The 25,485-nt window shown below is 30.1% G+C and overlaps 6 protein-coding genes across 12 annotated transcripts; 2 read left to right on the top strand and 4 right to left on the bottom strand.

Annotated features, from left to right (window-relative positions):
- Positions 1 to 64: 64 nt before the first annotated feature.
- On the bottom strand, positions 65 to 8,505 carry LOC117212963 (odorant receptor 9a-like). Of its 4 annotated transcripts, none has more exons than XM_033458129.1 (9): positions 2,987 to 3,070; positions 2,707 to 2,876; positions 2,447 to 2,572; positions 1,892 to 2,379; positions 1,573 to 1,674; positions 1,369 to 1,459; positions 1,159 to 1,295; positions 947 to 1,079; positions 65 to 856 (listed from the first exon to the last, which is right to left on the bottom strand). In XM_033458129.1, coding segments are annotated over exons 1-9 (1,302 nt in total). In that variant the 5' UTR covers positions 2,988 to 3,070; the 3' UTR covers positions 65 to 802. The 4 variants fall into 4 exon arrangements, with proteins under 4 accessions (XP_033314020.1, XP_033314022.1, XP_033314019.1 ...); XM_033458131.1 differs by lacking the exon at positions 2,987 to 3,070 and having other exon boundaries at positions 1,892 to 2,153; positions 2,262 to 2,379; positions 2,707 to 2,930; XM_033458128.1 differs by lacking the exon at positions 2,987 to 3,070 and having other exon boundaries at positions 2,707 to 2,930.
- Positions 5,674 to 6,780, bottom strand: LOC117212968. Its single transcript, XM_033458138.1, has 2 exons — positions 6,346 to 6,780; positions 5,674 to 6,266 (listed from the first exon to the last, which is right to left on the bottom strand). The coding sequence occupies exons 1-2, from the start codon at positions 6,474 to 6,476 to the stop codon at positions 6,113 to 6,115; spliced, it is 285 nt and encodes a 94-aa protein (XP_033314029.1). The 5' UTR covers positions 6,477 to 6,780; the 3' UTR covers positions 5,674 to 6,112.
- Positions 6,532 to 8,322, bottom strand: LOC117212986. Its single transcript, XM_033458170.1, has 6 exons — positions 8,287 to 8,322; positions 8,045 to 8,152; positions 7,842 to 7,959; positions 7,471 to 7,732; positions 6,733 to 6,834; positions 6,532 to 6,646 (listed from the first exon to the last, which is right to left on the bottom strand). The coding sequence occupies exons 1-6, from the start codon at positions 8,320 to 8,322 to the stop codon at positions 6,532 to 6,534; spliced, it is 741 nt and encodes a 246-aa protein (XP_033314061.1).
- Positions 8,506 to 11,978: 3,473 nt separating the features above from the next.
- Positions 11,979 to 14,486, top strand: LOC117212965 (transcription elongation factor S-II). 3 transcript variants are annotated; one of them, XM_033458134.1, is made up of 4 exons: positions 11,979 to 12,193; positions 12,934 to 13,111; positions 13,210 to 13,565; positions 13,642 to 14,486. In XM_033458134.1, exons 1-4 carry the CDS (start codon positions 12,125 to 12,127, stop codon positions 13,975 to 13,977), a joined length of 939 nt encoding a protein of 312 aa, XP_033314025.1. In that variant the 5' UTR covers positions 11,979 to 12,124; the 3' UTR covers positions 13,978 to 14,486. The 3 variants fall into 3 exon arrangements, with proteins under 3 accessions (XP_033314025.1, XP_033314026.1, XP_033314027.1); XM_033458135.1 differs by having other exon boundaries at positions 11,983 to 12,201; XM_033458136.1 differs by lacking the exon at positions 11,979 to 12,193 and adding an exon at positions 12,205 to 12,494.
- Positions 14,487 to 14,696: 210 nt separating this feature from the next.
- LOC117212962 (run domain Beclin-1-interacting and cysteine-rich domain-containing protein) lies at positions 14,697 to 19,813 on the top strand. 2 transcript variants are annotated; one of them, XM_033458126.1, is made up of 9 exons: positions 14,699 to 15,027; positions 15,177 to 15,382; positions 15,737 to 15,888; positions 15,990 to 16,173; positions 16,281 to 17,878; positions 17,953 to 18,135; positions 18,212 to 18,394; positions 18,469 to 18,622; positions 18,720 to 19,813. In XM_033458126.1, exons 2-9 carry the CDS (start codon positions 15,203 to 15,205, stop codon positions 18,915 to 18,917), a joined length of 2,832 nt encoding a protein of 943 aa, XP_033314017.1. In that variant the 5' UTR covers positions 14,699 to 15,027; positions 15,177 to 15,202; the 3' UTR covers positions 18,918 to 19,813. The 2 variants fall into 2 exon arrangements, with proteins under 2 accessions (XP_033314018.1, XP_033314017.1); XM_033458127.1 differs by having other exon boundaries at positions 14,697 to 15,382; positions 18,702 to 18,842.
- A 334-nt stretch (positions 19,814 to 20,147) lies between these two features.
- Positions 20,148 to 23,909, bottom strand: LOC117212987 (G2/mitotic-specific cyclin-B3-like; the record flags this gene model as incomplete). The annotated part of the gene is given in 11 exon segments (XM_033458171.1): positions 20,148 to 21,587; positions 21,690 to 21,997; positions 22,067 to 22,222; positions 22,705 to 23,154; positions 23,242 to 23,396; positions 23,399 to 23,455; positions 23,458 to 23,523; positions 23,526 to 23,574; positions 23,664 to 23,693; positions 23,695 to 23,826; positions 23,829 to 23,909. Coding segments are annotated over 11 exon segments (1,536 nt in total), but the record flags the coding sequence as incomplete, so codon positions are not given.
- Between the last annotated feature and the right edge of the window lie 1,576 nt (positions 23,910 to 25,485).

Below are 25,485 nucleotides of genomic sequence, written 5' to 3' on the forward strand. Positions count from 1 at the left end.
AGCAAAAAACTTGCACTATACTGTACTACTACCATAATCTTTAATAGTTCGATTTTACCTTCATTTAAAAAAAAAAAAAAACGTTCGAAAGCCCCAAAAAGATCTGGAGTTCTATAAGATCCACGAGATCTATGTTTATACAGTACATTTCACATAACATTTCCCAAACTTCTTCTTGTGTTTTTTCTATTTATATCTCTTCTGAGACACTCTGCACTAAAAAATAAAATGGATATTCCATATTCATACCCTTCTCTAAATATTTCAATATTATAAATCTCTGTATGCTCTTAGTTGCAAATCTCATACTTTGCATAAATGACACTGATTTTCATTTTACGTAGCGTGTATTGCTGAAATTCACAAGTTTAAAATGTTTGTTTCTTCACAAAAAATGATCTTGCTAAGTTTCGTTTCCCCAATTTATTTTGGGCTTATGAGCATTGAATTTGAAATTATAAAAACTGACAAACATGAGATCATAATACAAGTATCGTTATGTATTTTACTTAGAAAATAGTATTAGCGTTTTGTGCTATTTTATTGAAATTAATGAAAGAACAAAGTAAAAAGGCAAGACAATATTGTTTTCATGCTTAAACAGTAATACCGAAATAAGCGCCTTGTTTATGAGTACGTTTATTTATTGTACCATACATTGATTTACACCTTTTTATTATACATATCTAACTAGCTACTATGTAGATACACATTGCCATATTCGTATCAATAGTTGATCATTGTTCGGTATTCTTTTACATCAAAAACAGGATTGGCAGGATGAACTTCTTCCGAGAACGAATTAGTCTTTCAATGATAGGAGCACCATGAAGTATGATACGCATGTCTTAAATGTCTTAAGATATGAAAAAATATCAATTACTACTTCGTTACTTACATCATGACGAAAAATGATTATACCCGTTTTATACAATCATGTACGTACTATTCCAAAATTCTCTATGTTCATTTCGTATATCCCTCCTGCTGTCAACTTACATGGTTTACTAGATCTCATTTGCATCATGTGAAGTACTCTTTGAACATTTATTGGCATGTTGTACCACATTGAGCGGTATCTATTAGATATAAGATTAATACAGATGTTATACCGAACTGATGACTTTTCGAATGTTTAAAAAATATTTGTTAACATACATATCATTAGTCAACTCGAAACTATGATCCGTGATTACTTGACCAGGTAGGGTAATAATAAGCAAATGGAATTGTTGGCCCACAAGAAACAGTCCAATTCTGAGAGCTTCCTCGGGTCGATGCAGATTTATTACTGCCTAATTAAAAGGTATCAATATAGTTTAATATTTGATTCATTAATATTTTCTATAATTGCAAAATAATTCTTACTTGTACGGCTGTTATGGTCATGCCGACCATAGTTAGCAAAATTTGGAAAAAGAAACTCCTGCGGCTGCTGTCATCTAACATCTCGAATAATCTTAAAATACAACCAAAGAAAAAGTCAACCGTAATCTGTAAACTCTTTTGCTACTTTTTCTATTATAACATTTTTATTATTATAACGTTAATTATAACTTTATCATTACTAACTGTAGGGCATTCTTATGCATGGTCAAGCATTGTCTAAACCGTTCAGTGTAAGTTTCATTTATACGAACACCAGTAGATCCTGTTGCTGTTATAATGTTCTGCCTATATCATTGATAAGTATCTGAATAGAGGAAGTCCATTTTTCTTTATATTAAAAGAAGCTAGATAAATTGAATTCAAGATAGAAGTAATTTCGAAAAAATGTTATTTTTATTATTTTTTACAAATACTGTAGCGAACAAAGAAAATCTCATGATATCATTCCTTGCAGCCTGCGATTTTATGTAGAAACGTTTCTAAAATATTATTATATACTTACCCACATATAGCAAATATGGCACAATCGTGATGAACGATCTGTATATACAATGAATCGATAGTGACTGCAATCATCACTGTTACGAATGAACACCAAAGTGAATGAAAATATATAGGATAAAAGTACCGATTTTCATCTAGAAAGTACGTCAGTCTGAACATTTGATGTCTTTGGCGAGTTTCATTGAGCGGTATGATGATATCTAAGAATGCAGGGTATAACGGAATGACTATAAATCCTGACATACATGACAATACAAAAGCTGAAAATATCAGAAACTTGTCATTCGTATAGAAATTATTAAAAATATTAATATATAAAAACATATTCAATGTATAAAATTTATCGAAAGATAAGTTGCAACAGTTACTTCTATATATTTCACCAATCTTATTTCCTTGCTTAGTAATTTCCTCAAGAATATGTGTTTGACTCTTATCGTTTAACAATTTCCAGTCTTTCTTTATAACATCGAACATCTTTTCAAACTAGAAAATAATTGTATATAGTGATTTTTATTTTTACCGCAGAATTCGTTTTCATAAATTTATATACATTTTTCTTGTAAATTTCATGATTTAGCAATTTTATTAAAACAGCTGATACCGAAGCCACTACAGGCATGCCTTCCAACATCCCTCCCAGATCATTTTCGTATAATGACGTAAAAATTTGTGCAAACTGTTGAGTAAAATCTCTAATTATATTGCATCCAATATCCTTTCATCAATTTCATGTAACCAATATTCACAATATTTTTTTAATAACATAAGTATTTTTAACGTATTTAATTCATCTGTAGCATTTTTACTTACCGCTGGAAAATAGAATGTCAATAGACTGCCTGTTATCACGGTTACATTAAATTTGCTGCCCCATCGCGATTGATTTGGAAACTGTCCCAAGAATAGTAAATACTTTTTAAATACTTTGTAATAAGAAATATCAAATACAGTGCTTGTGCGTCTTTCATTCTTCTGAAACACTAAATAATATATATATACACATATAGTTGACATAACATTAATGTTATTAGTGAACGAAATGGTAAATATTTTAATCGTGATATATGTATATTGTATCTCTTTCTCTTACTGCCGGTGTTTCAAAATTTCTGGAGTAATACTATGGAAACGTAGCGTGGTACGAACGTTTCAACAATACTGCTGGACACGAAGTACGAATCTACTCTTTAGAATAAAAAACATTTTGTTGATCAGATAAGATATGGATATCTTTTACATTCAGTGACATCATGTTATTTTCATTATTACAGGTAGAGTATGTGTACATTAAAATTTATGAGATAGCTATTAGTCTATAAGAAAATGATGTACTTATCTTTCTTTTTTTCAATCTGTTTGTTGAATGACTCTGTGATAAACGGAAAATTGATCGTTAGAGACTTCTGAATCGTTGAACAAAAATTATTATAGGATTTCATTTATACTATGTCTATTTCGACGAATTGAAACGACATTGTAATTGAAACGATATTAACCGATGAAGTGAACTCCTTTCGTTTGAATTCTCTTATTCAAATTCCGATTATTCGAAAATAATAGCGAGAATCAGAATCTTTACCATATGTATCGTTTGTTTCTCCGTAGATTTAGGTAAATGAAAGCATCTTAGTAGCAAGTCTGTAAAAATCTTAGTGCAAGTTTCATGCTTTGCATAAATGCCATTGCGTTCATTTTACAGGGTATCGATTTTTGCTCCTGTTCTTCAAATAATCTTGGTAAGAATCACCTCTTTAATTTATTTTATAACTTACATATGGAATATTTCTTTAACTTTTTCTGAAATATGTCATACTATCGTACATGTACAGTATTTAACTACAATTAACTATTTTGACTACAATTAACAATTTTGGGGAAAAAAATAATTTGTCAAAGTAATTTATCTCAATTAACATATATTAATATATATCAAGTATTAATACTGTCATTCGGATTTTCTTCATATTAATGTTATCCTTTACTACTCGTCAAAAAAGAAAGTAAAATACGACTCTTACGAATTTTTCAGCGACATTGTGGTGTGGGCTCTACGTAAATAACGTAATTACTTTTTCAAAAAGAATGTTTATTAATGTTATCGAAGTGCTTTTTAAGACTCTGTAACAAGAATTGTCGTCTCCTTTTACGACTATACTTATAGAGTACCTAAACTAAAGGGAAGGCAATAACGTTTTTCTGTGTGTCCTACCGTGATAAGTTCGGCTGCGTGTTTTTAAGGATTTACTAAGCAAAGGATAAGGAAGCATCAAAAACATTGATTTCTAATCATCTAGAGTCTACTAACTGACTTCCACTCTGTATAGAAAGACTCTAAGACGAGGAATAATTGAATATCTAAAATTAAGTGTTAGTTATAAAATGTTTACTATTCGAGGATTCAGCTATCGAAAACGTACAATAACAGTAGTGGTTTTCATATGCACTAATTCTCCAATATTTGAAGATTTCTTTCATATGTAAATTCAAGGTGAAATATGATGCAGACCAGACAGATATGTGTTATGCTATGCTCAAGTCAAACCATTCTGTGGCAATTATGTGTAGTGGACAAAGAAATCAATGGTGGACAAAATTGTCCAATTTTTTCGGACAATCATCGATTTCAGTGAGATGAAATATTGTAGACGGTGATTAGAACGTTTCATGGAATATTCAGTGACAGATTGACTTCCCAGTAATTGAAGATATTTGAATTCATAAGAATAGATGAGATACTGTGTGTTACGAACAGTTTGAGCTTCCCATTTTTTAAATAAAGCTGAATTACTTCGACCAATGCCAGGTTTTTTATTTGTGCAATATAGAGATTCTTCACTTGCCTGCTTTCCACCATTCTTTTGCGTTGTTCAGAGAAACCGCATGACACTAAAGGTAGAAATACATTACTATCGCATCACGTGAAATCACATACTATCACATAGCGTATTGCATATAAACAGCATGACGCATGTCGAATGTATCGGATTACGCTTTTCGAATGTTATGTGAAATCACGTGCTATGACGTGATAGTAACGTATTTTTACACCTTTTACCTTAAGCAGTTAGCCATAACGTCTTAACAGATGAAACGTGCGACGTATTCGTTAAAACGACACGATGGTGGGAACAGCGTTTATCACCCGGGAGACAATTTTGGACAGCGTTGGCTTAAGTTAGGGTCAAACCGTCCAAATCGTCGCGAACTGTTCTTTTATCACGTTCATGGGTCATAGACCACAGATCGGGTAATATCAATGTGTTCATCGGTGGTGCTTCGCTTTTGTAGTGTGTAGTTTGAGTTATGTTATCCGTACAAGTACGCAACGTTGCGGAACGATTCGATTCAGACAGAAACAAAGTAGTACTTATACCACCAGTTCACGCTTGGCAAGAACAGGCGACAGACGTAGAAAGAACGATGCAATATCTTTCATTACGAGGTGTTAGTAGCCGCAGGATACAGGCTTTGCGTCGCATGAAACCAAGTTAAATGATCGTGCTCGCTTTAATATTCTTAATCGAAATAATTGTACGTGCTCATATTTATTTCATCGCCGCTGTTAAATTACATCAAGTTCAGTTTAGTGGATTTTGTGTGAGTTTAATTTACTTTAATTCTTACAATAATCTTTCTTGCTGTGTTATGCTCGTTTTGTTTGTTTTCGTGATTAGTTCAAATCCTTTCTTTCGGTATCATGTTAGAGTTCTAAACACTGTTTAAACATCGTTTTGTTCTAAACACTGTGCCTTTACACGCAAAAATATAGCTATGAACGTGAAATACGAAATGTCATCTTCATTTGATGATATTGAAGTGATCAAAATTTATTTAAAAAGAGAAACAATATTGTTGTCATGTTCAAGCAATAATATGAAAGAAGAAATGAGGTATATAGTGATTTTATTTATGTGTGCTTATAATTATTCGATGCTAGTATTCTATGTAAACACTATTTCATTGTACGCCTTGTACACATTTAATATTAATAACACCATAAAAAGTATAATAGATACACATTACCACATCAATACCAATGGTTAGTTTCCGGAGAATCTTATAAATTGAACATACGGAACAAGTCGAATTCATTTTGAAAACGAATCAGTCACCCAAGGATAGGAGAACCGTAAAATACGATACGCATGTTTTAAATGTCTTAAAATAAAAAATATTATTATATCATTATTTAAAGCACAACAAAATAATTATAAACCTAACACTGCAAAGTACGTACCGTTCCAAAATTCTCTATGTTCATTTCGTATATCCCTCCTGCTGTCAACTTACATGGTTTACTAGATCTCATTTGCATCATGTGAAGTACTCTTTGAACATTTATTGGCATGTTGTACCACATTGAGCGGTATCTATTAGATATAAGATTAATACAGATGTTATACCGAACTGATGATTTTTCTAACGTTTAAAACATATTTGTTAACATACATATCATTAGTCAACTCGAAACTATGATCCGTGATTACTTGACCAGGTAGGGTAATAATAAGCAAGTGGAATTGTTGAGCTACAAGGAACAGACCAATTCTGAGAGCTTCTTCAGGTTGATGGAGATTCATAACGGCCTAATTAAAAGGTATTAATAGGTTTCAGTGTTTGGTTTATTAATATTTTCTATAATTGCAAAATAATTCTTACTTGTACGGCTGTTACGGTCATGCCGATCATAGTCAGTAAAATTTGAAAAAAGTAGCTTCTACGGCTGCTGTCATCTAGCATCTCGAATAATCTTAAAATACAACGAAAGAATAAGTCAACTTTTATTATAACTTCTTAATTATATCGTTATATAATTATAATTCTATCGTTACTAACTGGAGGGCATCGTTATGCATAGTCAAGCACTGCCTGAGCCATTCAGTGTAAGTTTTATTTGTGTCAACATCAGTAGATTTTCGTGCTGTTATGAGGGCCTGCCTACATCATTGTCAAATATCTCAGTGAAACTGTAAAACTGTTACATCCTGTCTGATTTCGATGATTTTTGAATATGTTATAAAACTCAACATTTTAAGCAACTTTTTCCTTTACATGTAACAGTCAGTGGACCATAATTTCCAAGATATTAGCAAAAATCCAACGATATCACGACAGTGAATTCCTTCTATAATATAATTGTACGTCCGTAACAGCGTACGTGTTATCATTGGTTGCTAATTATGTAACGGGCTTGTATAATAACTCTGTTATCAATAATAATAATTAATGATAACTTGTATAATAACTGCATACCCGAGGTTGCAAACGGTGCCTGTTGTATACGTATAACTTATAGCTCGATTTAAAAGTGAATATCATCAACGTGTTAGTTTAGATTTTAGTTAAAGTTACATGATAGTTACATATAAAAGAAAAAGCTGTTCAATTTCTTGAGTTTCATAACATATTAAAAAATCATCTAAATCAGAGAGGACTTAACAGTTTTACAAATTCACCAGTATCTCAATAGAAAATATCATTTTTATTATTTTTCACAAATACTGTAGCGAATGAAGGAAATCACTAGATATCCTTCCGCTATATCTATACTTGTACATATTATTACATACTTACCCACATATGGCAAATAAGGCGCTATCATGATGAACAATTTGTATGTATAATGAATCGATAGTGACTGCAATCATCGTTATTATGAATGCACACCAAAGTGAATGAAAATATATAGCATAAAAGTACTGATCGTCATCTAGAAAGTATGTTACTCTAAACATTTGTTCTCGATGACGAGTTTCATTGAGCGGTGAGATGATATCCAAGATCACAGGGGACAATGGAATAATTATAAATCCTGACATACATGATAACATAAAAGCTGAAAATAATATTAATAACATCATTTGTATAAAAATTATGAAAAATGTTGGTATATAAAAACATAGTCAATGTGTAAAATTTATCAAAAAATAAGCCACAACAATTACTTCTATATATTTCACCAAGCTTCTTTCCTTCTTTAGTAATTTCCTTAAGAATTTGCGCTTCGCTCTTATCGTTTAACAATTCCCAGTCTTTCTTTATGATATGGAACATCTTTTCAAACTAGAAAATAGTTACATTTTATAATCTTTAATTTCATCATTGGATTTATTTTTATAAATTTATATACATTTTCCTTGTAAATTACATGATTTAGCAATTTTATTAAGACAGCTGTTAACGTAGTTATTACAGGTATGGCTTCCAAGAACTTTGCCACATCTTTTGCGTATAATGACGTATAAATTTGTACAAACTGTTAAGTAAAATCTCTAATTATATTGTATCCAATATCTTTTTATCAATTTCATGTAACTAGTCTTCACAATATTTATTTAACAACATAAATATTTTTCACATGTTTAACATATCTATAATAATTTTACTTACACCTGGATAATGTAATGTCAATAGACTGCCTATCATCACGGTTAGATTAAGTTTCTTACTCCAGCGCGATTGATTTGGAAACTGTCCCAAGAATAGTAGATACTTTTTAAATACTTTGTAATAAGAAATATCAAATACAGTGCTTGTGCGTCTTTCATTCTTCTGAAACACTAAATAATATATTTTTATTTTGTTATTTCCGCTTGCATTTCAGTTTTGTAATGACCTTCAGTTTACATTGTACAAACATACATATAAACAATAGCATTAAACAATATATATATATTTGATATAACAATATAGTAATGAACGACATGGAAAATATTTTAATCGTGATATGTGTGTATTGCATATTCTTCCTTTTGAAGCCCCCGCGCATTAGCGACAATTTTATCGTTTACGGAAAGGACATTTTTATATGAAATATAGGCATGTACACATTTGACAACGCGACCAGAGAACGACTCATTTTTTCCTTTCGTTCACATAAAAAAAAATTCAATATTTGCTTCTGCTAATAATGCCATAGGGGCATAACCGGGTACTTAATATATTTTTCCTGCTAGAAAAGGTCAAATGGCAAAAAGAACCTTGTATACCGTTGAAAATCTTAATTCGACCGTACAGAATCAGGAAATGAGAGACCGTCTTTGAAAAAGCTATTTAGAATATAGAAAATCAAGATTGTTTGGAAGTGTGCAAATATTTATTCTATAGGTGACGCTAATATCGGGTACCTATTAAAAACACATAAAATATGATATAATTATAAAATCTTTATTTCTATTATTATAAAACGGTGAAACTGTAGAAACACTACCTACCCTTAAATTTTGATGATTTTTGGATGTGTTGTAGAAATCGATATTTTAAACAACTCTTTCCTATACGCAGAAAGGATGCATTCGCTTAGTTTCTGAGATATTCGCGAAAAACTGGCATTGAAAACCATTGAAATCGGAGGTAGGCAGTTTTTGGACAAAAGTAATAAGGAAATCTTGCAAAGGAAAGTTATTTTATATGATTTTGACAAATATTGGCTTATTTCAGTTTATATTAACTTATTTTAGCTTGCATTAACTTTTTTCAATTATTTAGAAATTCTTTTTTCGTATGATCTTTTTCCGAATCCGAACAATTTCTTGTTCGAGCTGGTTTTTATATTGTTCCGATTATAGCAAAAAGGAATGAATACTGAAACACATTTACACTATAGATAGAAAGCAAGCACAGCAAAGCAGCACTGGTTACCGATTTTACCACACAATCAAATACCCAATCTTATAATTTATATTAGATATTTACACTTCAGCATGCGATAAGAAATCGAGTGAAATGTGAAAATACCGTGTAAAAACTGCAAAATATAATTCAGTATTTATCGTAATAATGTTTTAAATTCAAGCGATAAAAAATTATTAATTTACCAACACAACACTAATACTTTCCAACCTGAAATTTTTTAACTTCACTGGATGAAACACTATGATGTTTTCTGCTCTACTCTTATGATCTCATAATAACTTAAGGTTAGCCCAAATGTAATACCATACCAGACAATACAAGTTTGTCTTACATACCCGGTTACACCCTACGTTCCTCTATTATATAATATAAATGCTAAAGTAACAGTTTTGTCGCTAATGCGCACACAACCTTACTGCCTAAATTTCTGGAATATGTTTTCAAATGTCTTGAACGATTATACGTATGTTTCGTGATACGTAAGGTAGATACGTGGCCACGAAGGTTTCTACAATATCGTTGCTGAAGCATGAATCTATTCTTTATAGACCGGAAATAAGAAATGTTAGTAAGATGATTGGATGAATCTTTTATACTCAATACTGTATACTCAGTACTGCAACAATTTATGTTATTTTCACTATTATAGGTAGCACAAGTTATTTGATATCGGATAAGTATATACGTATGATTAATGTTATAGTTATTACTGTCTATAAGAAAATTAGGTTCATTCAATTTCATCTTTCTTTTTTTCAATCTGTTTGCGACTCCGTAATAGACGAAAAATTGCTTCTAAAATTACTCGTTCAAAAAAGATAAACTGCGCTTATCAGAATGTATTGAAATAGCATTGTAGTCGATTTCAGTTATTCGAAAAATTATAGACGATATCAAGAATCAGAATTTTTATTGTATGAACTGTTCATTGTTTAATTAGTTTAAGTAAATAAATATGAAAAATCTTAATTATTAATAGGTTTTTTTTATAAATTAATTCTCCGTATAAAAATTTAATAGCAATAGTATTTGTAATGTTTCGGAGTGCCTTATTCCATTCCATTCTTTGCAGAAAAATATTACAGACTGTCGAGTAATACTCTACGGATTTTGAATAGTGTATTTTGTAATTCTGCTTACTATTACTACTATTATTACTACTGGGAATGATGATATTTACTGAGACCGGTAGTGCTGGAACTAGTAATCAAGTTTGTTGGAGAAATAATTACAAAGAAGAACGGTAAATATTTCAAAATAAACTTTTATTATTTACATAATATGATATAGATTCTATGGTATAACTATTTTCAAATCAAGCGTAAGTTTTATTGATTAAACACCAATGTTTTACTAACATTAGATTAAGACGGATGCATTATCTCAACATTTCTAAAATTTGTTTAAATATTATTTTATTACAAATTCTACATGAAGACCGGAGGGAGGAACACGATAAGTCACATTTCCTATTTTTTACAGGGAAGTAATTGTAAGATTCAGTACATTATCAATCAGTCTCATATCGCCAAAATTATCTTCATATTTCATTTCGGTGCTAATCATATGTTTTTTCATCCCTTCCAAAATTTTAAAATTTGCTTACATGTTTGGAATCAACAGATCAATTTCATCTTCAGTTATATCATATCAAAATCCTCCTACTTAATTATAATAAAATCAAAATATTAACAAAAATGCACAATCAAATTGCCGAATAGTTATTCTGTTACTTCCTCGCCAATTTCGATGGCCTTGGAATCAAGGTCATCATTTTGAACAACTTTTTCCTATGCATATAATAGGGATCGGTAGGTTGCAAGTTGCATACAAAAGTATGTTTAGTATCATATATGGCGCGTGAAGCTGTCGATGTGTTACCTTCTAATGAATTTAACGGAATTTTTTTTATATCTTTATAGAGATGTACGAACAATGAAAGAAATAATTAGAAGTCCAGTCACTGAATTTCAAATGCACAGGAATAGATAGGGTTAAGCTATTTAAATAGTGGCGGTCCCGCGCAAGTCGTGAGGGCAATACCAATAATAATGCGGCTACATTAACATAATTATAATATGGACACATACACGCATATACAGGCAATAATAATAATATCTAATCGACAATTTTGTACAAAATATAGGAAGAAAGTGCATATATGATACCAAATATATGTTTGTGTATAACGCGAAAACTAAAATCGACCACTCCACATATGTATAGGAAAAAATTGTTCAGAATGATGATCTTGACAAAATATTTCAAGGATATCAAAATCGACAAGGAGGTAACTATTTGGCAAATTCACCAAGTGTATTTATTATGCATTCCTCCTCTGACAATGAGAAATGTTCTTCATATAGAATTTTTAAATATTCCCGCCATTTTTTAACTTATTTCCTCTACAAAAGATGGCACTATAATACCACGTAATGACCGCAACCTTAGCGTGTTGCAAGTTACCTATCCAGTATCGAACTCTGCATCGCAAGTTACGGTTATAAGCATACTCGGAGTTTGTTATTCATTTGATTGGTGTGTTGTATGTGTTTATATTGGTTTATTGTGTAAAAAGTACAAAATTTTCATAATGAGTGCTGAGGAAGAAGTGCTACGGATTCAGAAAAAATTAAATAAGATGTCGAGCGGAGACGGGACGGTGAGTAAGTGAGTAAAATATAGTTGTGTACCCTGCTCGGCATATTGGAGGCTGTTCGTTAAGCAAAGCTCTTTTCCAATATAAATTGTGATTACTCTAATACATCATCGTAAATGTTTAACAAATACAAAGAAATATAACAAATACAAATATTGTTTGAAACTTTTCTCCAGAAATAAATGTTTATTCGTATAAATTTTTGTATACACAGTAATTCGATGGTGTTAAAGCAACAAAACGTATTTATGGAACTTTAATATTTGGCACGATAATTTTAATGCATTCATGAAACTTGAGAAAGGCGAGTCATGTTATTTTCGTTGTAGAGTTTTCGAAAATGCAGCTTATAAAATTTTCTATACACATAAGTATTGAAGTCGTTGTTAAAGTCTGTAGTCGCACTAATTCAAAGCTCATTAGTATAGACTTTTTGTTTATGCTATAATTATTATTTGTATATATTTATGTATATATATTATATATATATATTATTTGTATAGTTCAACTGTTTACATTTAACGTCGCTTTAAAAAAAATTATCTGTTACATACACAAATTATATCCTTATATAAAATTGGTTACAATGCATGTTTTGATGATAAAGATACATAATAACAATGTCTTCAGTAGATTATATAAATATCATGTATGCCTATATGTGTAATCTACATTAAAGAAATATAAATGGATTATGTATACTTAGATTTACCTTTTATAATAAAAGTGTGTTCATATTACAGGGGCAAGAACAAGCACTGGAATTACTTAAAATATTACAAAAGTTACCTGTGGATTTGGAACTTCTGACCAAGACACGCATTGGAATGACAGTGAATGCATTGAGAAAATCAAGCAGAGACGAAGAAGTTATATCGTTATCAAAAACTCTTATTAAAAATTGGAAGAAATTTTTATCTGGTAAGAAAATAAATTTAAATATAAAATTAAAAATAAAAAAGTAAACATAAAAGTAAAATTTCTCTTAGATAAATTAAAATTCTATATCTTTCCCATAGGGTCCAATAAAGAAAAAGATTCTACTTCTTCAAGCAGTTCAAAGAAGAAAGACGATAAATCAGAGAAAAGTAAAGATGATGGAGAACAGAAAAAAGAAAAGGATAATGCAGATGGAAGTGATGTTAAAATGAAGGAGGAGAAACCTCATAAAGATATTCAAAGAAAACAGTCTACGTTTCCTGCTCCTACAACCACAGATGCTGTACGGCTTAAATGTAGAGAGCTACTGGCAGCAGCTTTAAGAGTAGATGGAAATACAATTGATGGCTGTGCTACTCCAGAAGAATTAGCAGAAGAACTCGAAGAAGCAATTTATGCAGAATTTAAAAATACTGATAATAGATATAAGAATAGAGTAAGGTCCTAATTCCTTTATATTTTTATATTTTGCTGTAAATGCGAAACCTAATTATATATATCTAATTATTTAGGTGCGAAGCAGAGTCGCTAATTTACGTGACGCAAAAAATCCTAATCTTCGAACAAATTTTATTGCTGGTGCTATAACACCTGCTAGGCTTGCTGTTATGACTGCAGAAGAGATGGCAAGCGATGAAATAAAACAATTAAGGGAACAGTTTAAAAAGGAAGCAATTAATGATGCACAACTTGCTACAGTACAAGGAACGAAAACTGATCTATTAAAATGTGGAAAGTGCAAAAAACGTAATTGTACTTATAATCAAGTACAGACACGTTCAGCTGATGAACCTATGACTACTTTTGTGCTATGCAACGAATGTGGAAATCGATGGAAGTTTTGCTAAATATCCTTACCTTCCACAGTTTTTTCTGATTGCAATGGACAGGAAAATGTATTTCGTTCAAGTCCTACCTATTATTAATCATTATTATTAGAATTAAAGAAACTCAGTGCAAATATATTGCATATTTACAATTCACAGATTACATTGGATGCTTAATGATGTTTTTAATTTTTCCACGAGTTCAAAAAGTATGTCAGTTTTCATTGAATTGTATATACTCATATTTGATTGATTTACCAGAGGTCTCATAGGATTTAAAAATTAGAGACTCATAGAAGCTTTATAGGACCTAAAACATATTAACAAAGAATTCATTAGATTAAACAAATTGAATGATACATGTTTTTATTTTGTGTATATATAGCATTGTCGCTGTAAAAAAGTTCGGATATGCGACTAACATTAAAATAAAAATATTTTGTTTTATATTGCACGAGGTTACGTCGTATTTTATCTGTGAAAAATTAGAAATTGTGGGTACAGTTCTGAAATACATGTATGTAATTACATTGTAGTATTTTTGGAACCCTTTTTGACAATATAGTAGTTAAAAATTTCATATTTAAAAATAGATATGATATATGATTGCGAATGTAAAAGTTTCATTTTTATTTAAATTAAAGAATTTTTATTATATCATCTGAAAAAATTGGATTGGTTAAGTAATAATTGTACATATGTTACCGTACAACCACACACGGGTATAATTTTTCTTTTTGTCGATTGACTTTACCATAAACTTGATAGTTTTTATGAATCACCGTTGGGGGCCGCCACTGCACTCGATGTTTCTAGCAATTTAGATTTAAGGGTTTACGTACTTCAACGCGTACGCTAATTTCTAACCTAATATCAATGTCATTTGTGTAACTATTAAAGTATGTCCATCAGTATGTACTTTTCGAATGGTTTCTAAATCTTTTACGGTTTATTAACAGATCATGTAAAAGAATGAAATTACGTGATTCTGTTTACGTTAAAAGATAGCATATGAGTATTATAGTAAAATTGATCGTAATGATGTAACATTTAAAATGAAGTTTTTTGAAGGTAATAGAAAATTTAATAAATATCCAGGAAAGCATAAGTAACGTTTTTCAATAGCTATACATAATGTTTATATAATATGTAACGATCGTTAACTTTTCTGAAATATTTGATGACACAACGAAAAATAATTAAAGAATATATTAAAATAGAAAGTGAATGATTCCTGATCATCACTATGTGCGGAGACGCCCACATCAAAGAGCAATGGCAACTTTTGCAAAACCTTCGATCTACGGTAGAAGGTTTATTGGTCGATGGTGTTTTAAACGTATGGGATGTTTACGGTGGTTTAAATCGTCTTCACAATGTAATGGAAAGGATATTCAAACATGGCTGTCGAATATTTAATCGAAATGTAAGATTAAATCCTTTAACTTGTTTTTGCTTGACATGCATAGTTATTAATATGATATAATTTACTTGTATTTGTAATTATACTTGGCCATATTTTATTTTTGCCTCTTTATTGTTTAATACAATTAAATTTTTGATTGCAATGTAATATGAAATTGTACTATGTTATAATTGTTTGTTTACATTGACAGTGACATTGGTTTTTTTTTACTTTCATTGAAGATGTCATCTTCTTTTATATTTAGAATAATTTTACTATTTTTACTTATGGTCAATATATTTTTATATTATTTACATAGAGAAATACTTAATATAAACTTAATGTTGAAAAGAATTTAATAAAATTTATTATAAGGGAGAACCGGATTGTTGGATTTTTATTCAAGGATTAAATTGGCTGCAGCCCTCTGTAGCATTGTCACCTGTTGTTCCTGAAACAGAAGATTATCTTTCAAATTTACCAACTCGAATTGTCTCACACAAAGATATGTTATGGCTGTACAAGAGGTAATTACCAAAAGAAACATGTTGATTTAATCTATTAGTGTTTATATATATATCAGATACTTAAATTTACATAACATAATTTAATAATTATTATGACATAGTTTGGAAAGTCATTCTTTGTCACATAAGCTTCCATGGCTTTTGTCTGATAAGGAACATTTACTTTCTTGTTTTGAACCATGGGCATTTTTGTGTCAAGAAAACTTAGCTGAAGCCACACTCTTATGTTTAAGAGCAGTTGAAAGAAACCAACCTACATTGCTTACAGAAATTGATCCATCCTTGGTAAGTTGTCCAAAAACAATTTTATTTATTGTAATGTGTATATCATTGTATTTGTATGATTGATACACATTTTAATCTAATCGTTCACTTAGTATTTTTGTTTTTAGTTTTTACCTTGTTGGATTTCTCCTAAAACAAGTCCAAAGAGACATCGTCGATCTTCTTCATATCCAATTAATTTCTCAACAATAAATCTTAGTGTTGCAAGAGATAAAGTAATACATATTGAGAATTGTCAATTAGAATCATTAAAAATAGCTTCAGACAACAAAATTATGCAACATGATGATGTTAAATCTAATGAAAAATATGAAGATAAATCATTAGATTCTAAAGAAATTAATGATATACCTTTGAAAAGTTGGAGTAGTCTTTCAGTACTGACTAAAAATTGTACATCTGTAGAAAAAAGTGCTTCTGCATCTTCATCATGCGTTGCAAAGAGTAGTTCACATAAAAGTAATGATCCTCAAACATCTCCTGTTGAATTATCAAAAATAATTAATGTAAATTATGCCGAATTAAAACATTCAACATCAAATGTGGATAATAAACAACTTGTAAAGCCAAGGACTCCTGTAAGGAAAGTACAAAACAAAACTAAAGCGAAACAGAATCAAAGTATGAAGAAATCTAGCGAAGATTCTGATGTGTTAAATTCTGAGGATACATCAATAAATGCAGTAGAAGAATACCGGATTCCTTCTTTTATACCAAATGAAGGAAATCCAAATGCATATAACACAAATTCTACAGAAATTAGAATTTCTCAAACGCCAAGAAGAAAAACTTCTCTTTTATCAGGTTCAGCGCCTGAATTCACTAGTCCATGGAATTTAGAAATTGAGGGGCAAAAAGATATAAGAACAGCAAAGAAGAGTTTCATGGAAGATGGAGGAAGCAGTGTTCAACCTATGGCAATAGGTTATTTTCCGCGTCCAACAGAAGGTCAAAGTTTAACAAATTTTTTAGCTTCTGCACAATTTTCTAGAGCAAATGCTGAATTGGACAGAGAAAACGCACATTTCAGTGTTTCCGAAGCAATGATAGCTGCCATAGAACAAGTAAAATGTAATAGGCAATGGCGTCTTATGGAAGAAGCAACTGAAGAAAGCGACGAAGAAATAAATAGCTTAAAACAGAGGATACGATTAAGACGGCGTCAGCGACAGGAAGAGCGGTACAAAGGAAGGACGTGGAATCGCGAACTACTGAGTGATGGCAAAACTGATACTACAACCACTGATCAAAGTGTTAGTCCATTATCAACTTCGTCTGATGCTCCCTCAGAAAATATATCTACAGATGACATAGAAGATTTAGAAGTGGATGACGAGCGAAATGCAGTAAAACTTAAAAATGCTGGAATTTCCATATCCATGGCATCTTTATATTCAGATGCAGATTTGTATCAATCATCCCCTGCACATGGAACAGAATCAACTTTAACTGAGAGTAGTATGTCCGCGGAAGGGGTAGCTTTGTCACTTCTTAGTAAATTTAGTGAGAAACAATTACCGAGAGCGAGTGAATTACAATGGCTGGTCTCTGAAAAGGATGTACCACAAAGATTGTTACCATTACCAAAAAGTTGGCCAATAAATCCAGATGATGCAGAAAATTCACAGTCAATTCCTCTGCGTGGAACAACAGAATGGGCTCCACCAAGACCTCAAATTATTTTTACATCACATCCTCCACCAGTGTATGTTTATGAATTTAGCAGATACATATATATAATTTCATTATTCACTTAAACATGATATTTTTTATACATAGGCGACGGACTCTTATAGCCAAACAGAATTACAGGTGCGCAGGATGTGGAATGAAGGTTGCAATAAAATATGCAAATAAATTTCGTTACTGTGAGTATTTAGGTAGATACTTCTGTACTGGATGCCATACCAATCAGGTAGCATTAATACCAGGAAAAATTTTAACTAAGTGGGATTTTAACAGGTATAACAATTAATAAGACAACATACATTTATAATTTATAAAATGATACTATATATTCATTTATTTGTCCATTTAGGTATTCTGTATCAAACTTTTCATATAGACTGTTGGATCAAATGACATCAGATCCATTATTTCAAATAAATGACTTAAATCCATCATTATATAGACGAATAAAACAATTAGCCAGAACAAGATTATTACGTTTACAATTATTTTTCTTTAAAGATTTTCTATTTACATGTCGATTTGCGACAAGGTATGCATTTCAAATATTTTTTCTTTTTTATTATGAAAAAGATAATATTCTGAAATTTGTGTTACTTCTTTTAGTGTTCAAGATATACTGAAGAAGGAACCAAATTATATAATAAGTGAACCCCATGTATATTCCATTCAAGATCTGATGCATGTTAAATATGGTATCTTGCCAATGAGATTGCAAGAATTAGTTGAAATGTGTAATATGCATATTATGGGCTGTGAGGTAGTGTTTTTTATAGTAAATATTTATATTTTTAATGAAAGCCGAGTTATGTATGTTATATATTTGTACTTTTAATAAGATCCAATCTTGTTTTTAGCTATGCCAAGCTAGGGGATTTGTATGTGAGCTATGTCGTTCCAAAGATGTCATATTTCCGTGGGAATTCACAAAAGTTAGTAGATGTGAAATGTGTGGTGCATGTTTTCATAATGAATGCAAGCAGAATTTTAATAAAGTAGATTGTCCACGCTGCATTCGTTTACATGATAGACAAATATCTAGAGAACAATTTTGACATACGGTAAGATTATCTTGTGTCATATTTTTAGATATAGGTATCGAATTAGTAATTTATAAATTTCATTTAAATTATTATTTGTAAAAAAAAGATATTCCCAAATTGTGCTTTGGTTTCTATTTATCATATTTAATACAAAATTGAAATTGTCAAGTAGCAACAAGTAAATTCAAACTACCAAAAATCTCCATTATATTATTAGTTACATAGATGTGTTAAAATGTAAAAGTTATATTTTAATTTAAAAAATTTAATATATTTGCAAATTTCACGAATTGAAACATTCTATTGCTTGAAACGCCTAAAGTATAGCATTTTATAAAAAAATTTACTTAATATAATTATGTGTACATTACAAATGTAGTAAAGACTGAGAAAATGTGATATTTAAAGTAATTGTAACTTTATTCTTGAAGTATTTTTTCTATTTATTTTTTTTATATTACATAATTACTCATGCTGTAGTACGTATACTGTTACCAGTCAACACGAAAATAGCGATATATATAATTTATTTATAAGTTTTCGACTTAAATAATATAAATTATTTCAATGTGACAAAAGGTAGTGTAAATATTACGTATTTGCAAAATGTATTATTCTAAATATGTATTTATAGCTTGCTTTTATTTTTTTAACTATGAATTAATTTGATAGACGTTTAATATGATTAAAAATAAAATAAAAATAAATTATTACATGTTATAAATATTGATTATAAAGTGGTAATAATATTTTTAGTACAATGGTTTATAAAAATATTATCTTTATACTGAAAAAATATAATAGTCATAAATGCTGTACCTGGTTCCTATCATGATTGAAAGTATGCATTGTTTATTTATAAAAGTTGTTAATATGGTCGAAGTTTATAATAAAATATTAAAATCTAATAAGATGTTTTATTTTCCGGAAGTATTTGTAATATATGTATTACAAATAAGGTACAGAATAGGTGTGATATGCAATGCTCTTTCGTGTCCTACGTTTTGGGGATTATCTGATATTCCCTTACCACTTTCGTACTATATGTGACGTTATCGATTCAGTATATAGTACTGGTTTGAATTAAAACTAAATAAAGCTTTGTACGTACGAAATTATAAATAAAATATAGATCAGGTTATGAGACACGGAGTCCCATTTAATGTCCGTCTATTCTGTATGTTTCATTGTCTTAATAAATTGTATTGGAAGATTATATACAAGAATGATATGTACAAAAAATGAAAAATCATTATTTTTTATTAAATTACATCTCGTTTACAATGGTTCACATACACACATCTTATAAAATAATAGGTAATACATTCACTGCTGGTACAAAAATATGATATTATGTACACCACCTAATGTCAATAAGTCTTACTATGTAGTATTTCTATATGATAAATTTTTATTATAAAAAGATCACTCTAAATTTGATTTAATAAGTGTTAAAAATATATACACATCGTTAATTGTGTTTACTATGTACAACTACCCTCCTGATCCAACATGTTCTAATTGATAGGCACATGCCTTGCATAAATATTGTTTATGAGAAAATCGTGATGAATTTGACTGTACCAAAGTTTTGAATACATATATATCACAGGTGGTATTTTGTAAAGAACATGCCTTACAGACACAACTAGTGACTATGAGTAAAATTCGAAAAATAGACCTCTTTGTTACACTTATAATATGTATGCAACTAACTAAAGTAGTGAAGAATACAATTTTATGTATAATAGCAAATAATGAGAAATTATTTCCTCTATAAACTACATATTTATATATATATACTGAAATTTATTAATTTCGTGCAATGTATCAATCGAAAATATCTAAATTTTTTAAATTCCTAAATTTCTTTATAAAGGAGGAAATAATCTCTTACTTTTGATAACGAGTGTAATGCGTAAAAATATATATTCGTCGGTATTTCATGTAACTATCCTTAGGAGCATACAATTTATTATCAGTCTATAAAGTGCAACAACAATGCATAACAATACGCCACTCTCCATAAAATATGAGTACTACTTAATTTTCTATTTACTGACATTTGAATATGTGTACCAACCAAATCTTTAGTAAGACATCATATAATAGCATTATATATAAATAAAAAAAAGGAGTAAAAGATTTATTTCAATCTTAACATGCTAAAAAACGGATTTAAAAATATTAATTTTTATCAGAATTTCAATGAAGTATAAAAGTGTGGCGCTAAAATAAATTTCTCAACAAAAAAAAAAAAAAAAAAAAAAAAAAAAAAAATTAACTTACAAATACTGAGATTGTAGATAGAAATTACTAATATTGTATAAATACTAATAATAATAAAAAAAAGAAAAAAATATAAAGGAGAGAAACCGTGTATTTACCGATTCTTTTGGACATGTTAAATTTATACTGAGCGTAATTTATTTGATTTTTTTATGGCGCATAGATAACTTGAAAATTTTCATATAGGAATTTCATTATTACATAAATTAGCAATCACTTTAATTTATAAGTTAATGCTCAGTGACCATCTCAATTTTTTTATAAATGTCATTACAGATTACCTAGCAATAATTAGGCAATCCTATATATTATTGGCAACTACACATCTTTACTTAAACTAATTATATATTTAAAGTATCTTTTAATGGCAGCGTTGCTACTTCAAAAAATATCCTAAAATAAAAATTATTTGTAAATTTCATTGTTATTTTAATCTCCATTTAGTTTTTCTAATTATATATTAGAGATATATATGAAGCATATTGATATACTTACTTGTGACTGTATTTGTTGTGTATAGTGGTGAGAGTTTCTTTATGTTTCCGATGTAGTCCATCTTCTTTAAGATTCCGATGTAACCCTTGGTTCATAATATTTACGATGTCTCGTATGTCATCAACACTATAACCGCTATAATATTTTAGAGTAGGAGTCCACCCTCCTAAATCTTTCATTTGTAATGCTAGGAGGAGTGCAGATGCAGCCATTTTACTATCGCTGAACATTATTGTCGAATAATCCATTAATGAGTATTCAAGAATATATCGAGCTAAAGTTAATGTCGGCATCGACACTTTTGCACACTGTTCGAAAACGACATAATTATAATTTGTTACATTATGATAAAAAAAAGTGTTATTAACGTAACTCACCCTAGCATATCGTCGAAGAAATCGATAAGAAAGTGGTATACCAAGATCAAAATCGACTACTTTCAATATGCTCATTTCCATTCTAATTAATTCTCTTTGTGTGTAAGCACCGTCACATATATACAAAAAATCTTCCACCATTGGAGGTATTCTTTCCTTTAAAATTATACAATTACAATAACAACGAGAACAATAATGAGAGACGTTAAGTTTGTTTAGAAATTAACCCTTTGCGGACAGGACGGTTCGAAGTCAACCGTACCATGAGGCCGGGCTGCTGCCACAATAGTCATTTAAAATTGCTAGCACACATTTCTGCTTAGACGCGATTTTCGTTCATAGCACTCCAAGATGTCAAATTCTAAACATATGTACACGCACAGTTTCTCCATAGGATAAATAAAATGACACACGTATGAGTCTTTTATATATACGCATATATGAGATACACGAGTTTCTCGACCATAGCGAAGCGTTTATGTGGGACACAGATATGAGTCTTTCGGCTTTATCAGTTGTTTTCGCCAACTGAATATATGAGTTCCTCAGCTAAACTGATGGTTTACGCAGAACGCATATATGCGGCGGTAGTCCACAAAGGGTTAAATAAAAATAATACAATTAATTTCAATACTAACATCATATTTACTTGCTATGAAAAGACTTGCTGCTCCCAATAATTGTAATGTTTCTTTTCCAACAATTACTTTCGTCAAGTATAGGTCAACTAGTTTCACAGCCAGATATAGAGTTTCATGATTGAGTTCAAAGGATTCTTGAACTTCTACCATCCAGTCAACTAATAAAGCTCTCATCCATCGTGAGAGGCATACTTGTTTTTCCATATAATCTCCAATTGAAAATAGATGTTCCCTTTCTTTTAAATAATCGAAAATATCCATGGCATAGTGAGAAACTTGAAATGGATCCAACCAATTTTCTACATCAAAATCCCATTGAACACCCTCAGGTAATGTTCTTTCAGGAACAGCATCCAGTTGATTCGTTACTAATTTTTCTTCAACTTCCGCAGGTACTTGGGGCTCACTTGGTTCATTTTTTTCATCTGTTTCCTCGATTTCTTCAGGCTGTTTTTAAATATTTATTTGAACACTTAAAACTCACATAAAAGTACACGATATAGGTAAAGATATATAATAACAAAAATTGCTTACCTGTACATTGCTTTTCTGAATTTCTTCACTGTCATCTCCAATATCATCTAATGCACTTACATACAAAGAACTGTCCTCTGATTTTTCTAAATCTAAACTACGTCTAACCTTTACAATTTTACTAGGTATTTCAACTTTTCCATCATCCTTTTTACTGGTTTCACACGTGGCACTGGCTTTGGTTTCTGAGGTATTACCTCTGGCTTAGTCACAACTTTTCAAGCGTTCTAATAGAACTTGTCTGTGTGAAGGGTTTTACTTGAGTAACAGCTGTCTTTTTACTGTTTTCTTTGGTTCTTGTGTTTGATGTGTCCCCAATGTTTTTCCAATTGCCTTTAATTTTATATGTTCTATTATTATATTTCATGGGACTTTTATCAACAAAATATAAAAGGAGAAAAATGAAAGATTAAATAACATACATTAGTAATATTTCCCAGTGCAGATCTCTTTTGTTGTCTTTTCTTTTGGTGGGGATGCTTCTGCTTTTCTTTTGACACGGGGATCTTTACCGAGAACAGGTGGCTTAACTAAAACATTGTTTAGTGCAGAATTTTGACTTCTCGTGGCTATTCTTTTCTTGTATTTGTCACATTAGTACCACTTTGTTTATTTTGTATATTTAAAATTTTGATGGAGCCATCCTTATAATTACTTAAGATTAAAATTCAGATTTTCCCCTATATAGGAATCAAGTATTAATATATTAAATTTAATGTATAATTTTACAGTAACAAAAATACAATCAACGACTATTTAAATCCATTATTAAATAAAAGATTTTAACTTTAAGTTTTAAATTAAAGTTTTACTTAAAAATATCTAAATATAAATAAATATTACAGCAATATTTTTAACGCAATATAAGACTTTCAATAGCAATATGTTAAATAAACGTGGACTAAATTACGAAGAAAGCAAAGCTCGATGATCAATAAATTCGATCGTTTATTTGTTCATTGGCACAATTTTATAGCACTCTGATCAATATCTAACCAGTTTATTAAAAAATTGGAATCACTTTCTGTTATAAATCGAGAAATTTTTCTACATTTCTTGTACCCAAATTTCGATTGTTGACTTAATTCATGAAACGGTCTATTCAGAATGAGAGAAAAGCGCGGGAATATACACCAAGAATACGTCGTTAGATGAGATACGAAAGCACAAGTTTTATCGTTTCAAAATTACGATACACAATCTTTAAAAGTAATGTCAAAGAAGAATGAAAATAAGTTTAATAAATTCATCATGACTGCTATAAAGACAGGCGATCGCAAAAACGGCCCAAAACTAGTAATTTGTATACACAAGGAAAATTGACTATTCACTTAAAAGGTTATTTTCTGACAATATATGAATTATTCTAACTTACTTGTAAGTATGAATTATGATTTAGTGTGTTCTGGTTTAATAATGTTTCTCATTTATCAAATTCTTATGCTACTAACAGATTGCTATGTGTCCATTTATCTCATGAGAGCAACTGAAGTTGACGCTGTTCAAATTATCACAGTTATTGTTAACTCTTCCTGTTATTGGACCACTTCGGTTTACGCCAGCCAATCAGAGACGAAATTAATCCGACCGCCACCTATCGACAAAATATACAATTCAATACTGTTCCGTTTATTCAAAACGTATACATTCGTTTTTATATACTTTATATAATCAATGGCTTATATTGTACAAGTATAATTTTAATTAATCTTTAATATAACGTGCATCACATTACTGAACTTTAAGAGAAAAATATACCAATTGATTAACAATTTGGTATACTCAATTTATGATTGTCTATAATGTAAAAACGAAACAATATGTATAAAAATTGTCCATTACATATACATTAATATATATATATACAGAACATTTATGTTTATCTTCCTCTTGTTTGTTCTGTTGAATACTACAATACATTTTACTGCAAATAATTGGTCTCATGTGAATAGTTTGAACTTAATATTTGTAATAAATAATTAACCTTTGACCTGTATTTAATCGTTCGATTTAGAGTAAAACACTAGCATGCTTGAAACTTCGGGTAGATACATAAATTCTATTTGAGCAATTATAAAGAGTATTTCGTTTCTTTGATGTTCGCTAACCTAACTAAACATGGTTTTCGTTTGATATTGTGAAAGTTTTGTCACATACCGAATATTTATCATATATTCTCTTCATACGTGTGTACCTTCGCGTGCCGTGCTCCGGATTTTCGTTTTATTGGTCTTTGATTTTATG

This window comes from Bombus bifarius, unplaced genomic scaffold (genome assembly GCF_011952205.1).
Source record: "Bombus bifarius isolate JDL3187 unplaced genomic scaffold, Bbif_JDL3187 scf7180000008422, whole genome shotgun sequence".
Lineage (NCBI taxonomy): Eukaryota > Metazoa > Arthropoda > Insecta > Hymenoptera > Apidae > Bombus > Bombus bifarius.